Here is a 9371-nt window from a genome sequence, read left to right on the forward strand (position 1 = left end):
GGAGAGAATTAACTATAAGGAGTATGCTAAACAACAGTTTTCAGAAGCAGAATTCAAGGCTCTATTAGAGTGCCACGCATAGGTTCTCATTTTCCTCTTGGGAGGATAAACCTTAGTTATCTTTCCAAAATGTGTTTAATACCCTTTTCTTCCTAACTTAGATTTATACATTTTTCATGATCTTAAATTATAATTTTAAATAGTTTTGTGTTATTTCATAAACAAACAGGCCCAAGGGAGGTTTGCAGTGCAGGCACTCTGAGGTGCGCATGTGAGTTTTCAGCCGGAGGCCTCCGCAGGGCCTTGGGAAAGCCAGAGCTTGGTTGTAAATATTTTTTTCCATGTAATACCTTGTAGTCTGTGACAAGATTAAAGATACAAGATCTTTTCCTTCCTCATATCAGAAAAGGTTTATATTTCAGACCCATTTCCTAAAAAAATGTTTAGTAAAGGAGATATTTGAACTAGCTCTACTGAGATGAAGTTACTAGGTGGGGACTAGGCAGGCCATCAGTGTGACTGATCTGAGACACCTAAGGGCCACACGTGTTCTCTCTTGGTGACAGTTTTTTCCCTTCCCAGGGCTACTTCGTGACAAGCTGGGTTCCTATAATGTGGCATTCTACCTCGCTGGAATCCCTCCCCTTGTTGGAGGTGCTATCCTTTGTTTTATCCCGTGGATCCACAGTAAAAAGCAAAGAGAAATCAGCAGAACCACTGAAGGAGGAAAGACAGAGAAAATGCTGGAGAACCAGAACACTCTGCTGTCAAGTTCACCTGGAATCTTAAAAAAAGAGTCTGACTCTGTTATTTAATGTCGTATATACCTCCACCAGACTGGACTTGCTTTCAGAAGTTTAAGCAAGTTTTCTTTTTATATGAATTGCAAATTTCTTATTTTTTTAATCATACCCTAAGAATAGCACAATAATGGGAAATGGAGCCCTTATTACTACAAGAACCAGTTCGCGCCGCTGAATAGCTGTCTGATATTTCCAAGGGTCTGAGGGCAGAGGCTCTGGTACATGAAAACATGTCTGGAAGGCCAATAGTATGGGATTTGAATTTATTTCAGTAAAAAGCAACTTTGGAAACTGTGAATACTATTTAGCTTCTATAAATATTTAAAAATACCTCAAGCTATACTGAAAATGTTGCAATTTGATTAGGACTGGAAATATTGTTTGTCTCACATACTGTTTTTAGTTCTGGTATCTATATTTTAATTTCTTCTCCTATTTGGAAAGTTTTTTACAAAATTTAAGCCTGTATTCTAGGTAATATGAGATCTGCCTAAACCTCCAGACTGCATTAAAGCTGCTTGCCTGTCAACCAGGCTATGGAATGAAGTTCTCGCTCGCTCCAGTGTGTGGGTCTTCCTGCCCCAGATGCTAGTGATATTCTCATAATCAGTATGTGAGATGAAAGGGTCCTGTTCACAGGGCAGAGCGGTTCCAAAATCAGGCGTATTTCTTCTATTTATATTTATTCCCTTCGGGTTTGCAGTGTGTTTTACTCAAGCAGACAGAAACGCCCCAAATTTTTGAGTTTGTTTAAATTTTAACAATAAAGTACAATAGAATGAATGAAAGATATTCTGGCAATTTTAACGCAGAATTTTTTTCGGACTTCGGAATTTGTTAGCACTAGGACCTGATATTTAAACAAAGCCTTATTGAGCATGTTGTCAAGTTGCAGCTTCAGGCACAATGGGAAAAAAATCTTTGTGTTTGTGAAGAGACTATCAATTTCTGATAGACACAGTTGCTCAAATTGATTTATGAAAACAGTGGGTCTTGAAAGGTCAAAAGCATTTGTAAGGAGAAACAACTGCTACATTTCCAAAACTTTCTGGCTGAAATTTGCATTCATGTGTATTTTTCCTAGTGTGTTCCCCATTAATGTTCCCAGTGCTTTTTTCTGTGTATATACAGACAATCATAAGAAAGCTATTAGAGGTTTAAGGACCAAGAATTAAAACCAAAGTCATGTCATGACCTATACGCATCTACAAAAAAAAAAAAATAGTAACACTTTCTGAGTCCCTGGAATTATACCTTAGTATATTTTTGTTTCTTATTTAGGTCTTTAAAGTTAATAATATGCAAATATATTTAAGTCCTAAATGTAGATATATATATTAGATTTTCCTCAAATGTAACCAGGGAAGAATGGTGTCTTTTTCTAAAGCACCTCCAGGATCCACCTGCTTCTATCGTCTCTGTAATGAGAGAAAGTCCATTGTCTCCCTACTTTACTTCTCAGCTATTCTTGTTCCTGAAGGGCAGTGAACTGATACTCCTGCTCCCTGTCTCTGGCCAAGGATTGAAGGCGCCTGGAAAGCTTGCGGACCTGTGCTTGGTGGGATTAGTGAGGCGGCACACAGCAGCTCGAGGGAAGTGAGGCTGTTAAACAGCTAGAAACCCAGTACCCTTGCTCTCAGTATCAACTCTCTTGTCTGCAATCTTGAAAGTTCAAAGTGTATAAACACTAAATTTGGAATAATTTTAAAGAGGATTTTAAATAATATTGATTGTGAAGACCCTCAGCAACTTACTACTTCCAATACTTCTATATTTCATATTTAGGAAACTTAGGTAATTTGGTTTTTGGAAGGTTCTATTGCAAAAACAAAAATAAAAACACAGCAAATCTACATTTGGCCACAGTGCCCTTTTATGTTCTTATTTTAAACTTTTAGAAGATGACTTAGAAATGATAATGTAATACATTATCAGGTTTTTCATTTATTCATTTCCAGTTATAAAAACATCATTTTCTCATTATTAGTGCTTTTGAGACAAGCAAGAACATATAACTAAGACCAATCGTAAAACCTGCCTGAGACTCCTAAGACCCACCCACCCCCAATTTTACAGAAAGAATAATTCTAAAGTAGAATATTTACTCAGTAAAGACTTCCAAAGTGCTTTCCCTTTCCAAATTTGGCTAATTTGGGGAGGCGGGTGGGGGCACGGAAGGTAATAATCTGAAACTTGAAGACTTGATGTTGCTTTGTTAATTTTCGTAATGAAAGAGCAAAGTGACTGACTTAAATATTTATAATAAAAATTAGATCTCAGACTATTACACATATAATAATTACATATATGTAGTTTTCAGTTCAATGGAATGAGTCAAACAGGATCTATAACACCAAAAAAGCTCTATTATAATAGACTCTTATAGTACTGTGCTGTAATAATATAAAGTTAAAAAGTATAAAAGGTAAAATGCTAAACTCTATAAAATGTGTATTTAGTAATATGTTGTTTGGTACAAAAAGTTCTAAAAATCTAAAATTCTAAAAGTCCTACAAACTAAGACAATGAAAAATACTGATATCCATAAAGATTCGTGTTTCAAGAAATATTAATCGTTCTGTCGAAGTAAATTGTTCCTAATTCTGAAGAGGGTTTCAGATGGGCCTAAATTTTTTTTTTTCATAATCATCCTAATTCTGATAGGATTCAACAAATTCTCACTTGCAAGAAACATTCAAAAGTTTCTTGCATTTGAGGTGAACAATAACACAAAAAGGGGAACAATTAGTGCTCCTTTTTACAGAAACCCTGGATTAGATACACAGGTAACCAATGCCTAAGGATATTTCAGAAAAGTTCTGGTTAAATTTTATTGCAGTGGATATTGTTAGGATCCATCCACTTCAGGTTATTGATACTTTATTCAATTTATAAATCTCTTTGATCACAGTTACAATGCTTAGTCTATAACCCTACTGGAAGACTTGTAATTTTCACTGAAAATTGCAGAGTGATTGCATTAAACTTCCAATTCTATTCATTTGCATTTCATGATCATATATTATCTGTTTATATATGTCTGCGGATGATCACATGGGCTCTGCCCAGGTATGGAGAAACCTTTAATGCTGTTAGCTTCAACTTTTCACACTTTTTAAGTAAATGTACACTTAATTGTAAAGTAAACATATCTTTACTCTTTTCATATTATCTTCATCCTTATCATCCTTTTTCCCTGTACTTCCCCCATCCTTCAAAAATCTGCTGAAGAACAGTCCATCAACATCCTTGCTTAATTCTACTGGCTGCTCAGCTGCACTCCTTACTGGTCCCTGTGGCTTCAGAGGCTCGGAACCCCATCCAGTTTATGTAACCTGCAGTATGGCTTGCTCTCGGCTTGCAACTGAGAGTGCTAATGGTCTACACTGAAATTTTTTTTTTAATTATGCGATTAAAATTTGGGCGAAGTATTAAGTTTCATATAATTGGCATCTTTTGTGCTAACATAAAATTTTAAATGTTTAAGGCAAATACTTAGAGAGAAAAGACTGTCAAGTTCTTAGCATACATATTTTTGGATAGCATAATTTTTTACTTTGATTTTCCTGTTCCTTTAAAGTTTTGCTAAATCTTAGTCCTGAGAGCACCTCACGGAGGATGCAGCTCCCAGTGAGGCTGGGTCACACTTGGTGGTTTAGAGGTGCGATACAACGGAAGAGTGTAAGCTAATCATCTCCAGTTTTTAAATGTGTAAACGATTTAAAGAAGTACTTAAAACTTATTTAAACTCCTTAGGAAATTTCTAACACTGAAAACTTTATTGTTGCTGGCATAAACATGAAGGAGCAATTATTTATGTATTGGGTTAAAGATGGTTGCTTTTTTCCAATATGTGAAAAATAAGAGGAAGAAAACTTTATTTCTTTTTACATCTATATTATTTTTTAATTTGAAAGACAAGTGGTGTCTTGGCTAATAGAAAAGTACACCATCCATATAGGTTAACTGGCTCTTTAAAAAACCGAAACCTTTTGCTTTGTCATTAAAACAAAAGCACAATTTGCCATTCATAATGGTGGTGTGGTAATGTCGATAAGAACACACCGCAGAAGGAAGACTTGCTACTTTACTGACAGTCTTTGGTTCTGCTTGTGTTATACTCGCCAATTCCTTTGGCTGATGATTTGGTGGAAGGAAAGTAGGAGCATCTGGAGTGGAGTCAGAACAGCTGGCAGGCAAAGAATCAGAAGGCTGCTCAGCAGCAGCAGGCGGCTCCTGGGCTCGCCGCTGTGTCCTAGCCGCAGCCACGTCTGTCCGTTGTATTTGTTGGCAGAGACTAATGCTTTGTTTGATAAATACACTAGAGAGTGATAGGTTACAGTTTTCAAGAATAAGGGGCCCAAGGCCCAGAGCTAAATGTGAAACTGGAACACAACTTAGAAGCACAGTTATTGAACTCTCATAAATGTGGACTTACCAGATGGCTCCTTCTAAGACAATAAAGACTCATGAAACAATTCATTGCCACATCTTTGAATCACTGAAAGAAACCTTGAAATTTGGGACATAGTAGTTTACTTAGCTAGTTCTTTTTTAAATTATCAATTTTTAAGTAGTAAACATTGATCCTTTTGACCTCTATACATTCACAGAAATGCCCCCTGGTATTATTTTCTTGACAAATGTAAGACTACCTCATTTATGACACAGAGGAGTTTAATTTTTTAGGAGGACATTGGAAAGATACTGGAAATGAAATTAAACCTTTTTAATAAGGTCAATAATACTTGATCATGACACTCAACTTGACTCTGACGGCGCACCTACCTCAGCTTCCGGTGTCGGGTGGAAAGCCCTGCTCCAGCAGAGGGAGGGCCCAGAGGGAGGGCGCGGGGGCCCTGGAGCAGAACGGTGAGGGGCTGCAAGTGGTTAAGGGGCTCAAAGCAGTCAAATTTCTTAAGTGCTTTGTTCTGATAAACGGATATAAAAGGAAAAAAAAAAAGCATTAACTCATGTGGCCTGTGGATAATCTAACAAAGGAAAAATCTATGTGTAATAATGAACACTTGCTAAAATGCTTTACCAGTGGCTTTTCAAATTATACTGGCAGCTTGACGAGGAGGACTTGTTTTCATTTGTGTTTTCTTGGCAGGAAGATGGATGATCATTGACAGTAGATTGGATGCTTGTGCCTTAACCTAATAGCTTACATGTTGAACTTTTATAAAGGCTCCCTTTTCCTCATGGTAAAGTGAGACAGTTTCCTGGTGAGGCAATTTTTTGTCTCACGGGAGTGTTTGAAAATGCTGTTGTTGACTGTATCTATAGGGTAGAAGTTAACCCACAGGTTCCCAATTTAATTAAAGATGTTTCTAGCCTTTCAATATTCTGTTAGAAGAGTATTTTGGAGTTGAATGTTCCTAAGAATGTAAATGATAAGAACTATCTATATAAAATAACATTAAGAAATCTAATTAGCTTTGTGATACTGGGCCTCTGATACACAGAGTGGGGCAAAAGTAGGTTTACAGTTACAGAAAATAATATAATAAGTAATAATACAAGAATAAACTCTGTGTTTTGTGTACTCACAACTGTAAATTTACTTTAGTCCCACCTTGTCTGACTTTTATTCTTTGCCAGAGAATACTTACCAGTGTTTGTCAGTTATTAAAAGAGTGGATTTTAAAAGCATTTTAAATGTGTGTAAATACAAACCTTTTTTACTGTGCTCTCCCCTAAGTTCAGTCTTCTGTAATATATTCTAATTGCTAGAAAGCAATGAGTAAGTGTGCCTTTCACTATTCAGCCAATATTGGTATATTATTTCAGGGGCCTAGGGCTTGCTGATGAGGGAGCTGTACCGTGACCCCAGGCTATGAACAGACTGTGTATTTGGTGCCTTCCCTCTCATCCCACCAAAGAAAGATTCACTCAAGACTGGTGCTAAATTTCATGCTTCTTTCAAAATTATTTTTTGCTTTAAAGTATATGTAACACAGTAGAAATGTGAGATCCAGAAGTATTATGTATGTTGCATTTTGTATACGCATCGAGGAAAAAAACTTATCTATAAAGCAATTATTGAGTTCAAATATCGACTTAGGGGTATGTACTTTTTGTAAGCTCACAAGGCTTTAAAGTGTGAAACCTAAAACAAAATGATCACCAAATTAAAACTGTATGATAAACATAACCTCCAAACATCTCTGCTCATTGTTTCTAGCACAGTTCGATACTAAAAATATTCAGTAACTCTGAGGGTATGTAAGAAAAATATGTATATTTTATTATACACTTATATATTTACAAAATAACTTTATATTGTGCTAGTTTAAGTAGATATTTTACGGTATTTTTCAGGCTTAAATCAGAGTTTTGGGAGTCATCAATCTTAAAACCTGGAGGGTGAGTTACATTTTTTTTAAAAATTCACACTGAAAGTATCACTGTCCATCTTTCAGATTTAACCAAGAGACTTAAATTGGTAAGAAGTATGTCTGAGTCAGTGTCAGAAAATCCCAGACCTCCTATGTATCAAGGACTTATCAGTCCAGCATTGTGGCTGTGGCTCTGCGGCTCTGTGACTCACTCCTAAACGTCCACCCAGAATTCCATGTGCATTGCTGAGTCCTGATCGTACCTGCTCGTAGGATTCAGATGAAGTGGGGACCACAGGTGTTTATTTAATCCTGCTGTCTTTTATAGACATTGCCTTAATTCTTTTTTATGAGGATTTGATAAATATAAATTAGAAAAATGGTACACACTATCCCTTTCCTAATTAGAAGGACCATACATTTAGAATCTGCTAGAGTTCACTGGATTCTCTGTTCACCTAGAGGGCCTTTCCACTGTTAACCTGAGTCACATGTGGGAGGGAGAATAGGGACTTGTTCATCAGAAGGTACAGCAGAGTGAAATTAAGTAGCCCTTTAATAATAACTTCTGATATAACTTAATATATTGTGGTTTGAGATACGTAAGATTGGACAAGCACAATGCTTGATACGTTTGTATTTTGTCAGTTTGTTCTGCCAGTTTGCTTATCTTAGCCTGAAAGTTAAAGCTACTGCAGCCTGCACCCTGCAGCATTATTAAGGGAGAGCTTCGATACATTAAGTATTTCTTAGCATAATATGACCTTTTTCATGCCAACTTATTTTAATATTTATCTGAAAAGTAATTTTTTAAATTATTGTGCCTATTTTCAAAGAAAAACATGCTTTATCTTAACCATCAAAACCAAAGTACTTCAGGAGCGTGCTCTACACCCCGGTGTAGCTCTGCTCCTCCCGCTACTGAAACAGGAGGCTGTTTTTGGCACAAGAGTTGTTTAAATATAGATCACTGTACAAAATGATTACGTTGGGTTTGGTCAGGATGAAGTATTTTAGTATGTGCCTTTTAAAAGTATTTCTTTTTAAAGAGTATAATTTATCATTGATTTTTATAATGTGTAATTAACTATATAACCAAAATCTTTTTAATGAAAAGAGCTTTTGTAATCATTTTACTGTGGAATAATGTGACATTCTCAGTAAATACAATAAAAACGTTTAGCAAATTTCTATACGGCTTCGTGATTATATTTATGGAATTAATAGGGAATAAGGGGAAGAAAAAATTACTAAAGTGAAGGAAACAGTCTGTGTTGAATAAAAGAAAAAATAAACTGTGCTTTTAAAGCTGTTTCTATATATTCTAAGTATATTTGGGTATTGTTATTTCTCTGAAATAGAGGACAGGGATAGAAATGATCCAAAAACACTGTACAGTTTAAAAACCATTCCTATTTGACACTTTTTTTGTAGTTAACATTCAGTAATGTTTCTTTTCTTTACCATGATTATACTGATTACTAAATTCAGCCAGTACTAGGTGACCTCCTACTCATTGATAATTTCAGGGGATGATCAAGAATCAGGCCGGAATATTAAGAAAATAATCCCCTGTTATTATGGATTACCTCCATTCAGAGGATGTTTATTATCTGATGAGCCCTAACTACAGAGTAAATCATCATTTATGTTTAATGGTGCTAAAGACGTTTTTCACAGTCCTGGCTGGTGTGGCTCAGTGGATTGAGTGCCGGCCTGTGAACCAAAGGGTCGCCGCTTCGATTCCCAGTCAGAGCACATGCCTGGGTTGCTGGCCAGGTCCCCAGGGGTGGGCATTTGAGAGGACACCACACATTGATGTTTCTCTCCCTTTCTCCCTCCCGTCCCCTCTGTCTAAAACGAAAACAAAAAACAAAACTAAGCAAATCTACATTTGGCCACACTGCTCTTTTATGTTCTTATTTTAAACTTCTAGAAGATGACAGAAATGATAATGTGATACATTATCAGGTTTTTTATAGACTTTGCCTTAATTCTTTTTTATGAGGACTTGATAAATATAAATTAGAAAAATGGTACACACTATCATTTTCCTAATTAGGAGGACCATACATTTAGAATCTGCTAGAGTTTACTGGAGTTTACTAAAATGAATAAAGTAAAAGAGATTTTTTTACATTAAACCCAAGAACAGGACATTTGTAATACATCATTTAATCTAATACTTACATGCCTGCATATAAGTGCCAGAATGAGCAGACCACTG

General features: G+C 36.0%; 1 protein-coding gene across 1 annotated transcript in view; it reads left to right on the forward strand.

Moving 5' to 3' along the window:
* The window catches only part of SLC16A10 (solute carrier family 16 member 10), a 108260-nt gene extending 99915 nt beyond the window's left edge, over positions 1-8345 (forward strand). Inside the window, exon 6 of the mRNA XM_054569834.1 lies at positions 583-8345. Coding sequence (XP_054425809.1) covers positions 583-815 — 233 coding nt within the window. The 3' untranslated portion in view covers positions 816-8345. The remainder of the gene's footprint in view (positions 1-582) is intronic.
* The last annotated feature ends 1026 nt before the right edge of the window (positions 8346-9371 follow it).

The sequence above is a fragment of the Pteronotus mesoamericanus genome, unplaced genomic scaffold (genome assembly GCF_021234165.1).
Source record: "Pteronotus mesoamericanus isolate MK-2021 breed Mesoamerican mustached bat unplaced genomic scaffold, CSHL_Meso_final contig_20, whole genome shotgun sequence".
Lineage (NCBI taxonomy): Eukaryota > Metazoa > Chordata > Mammalia > Chiroptera > Mormoopidae > Pteronotus > Pteronotus mesoamericanus.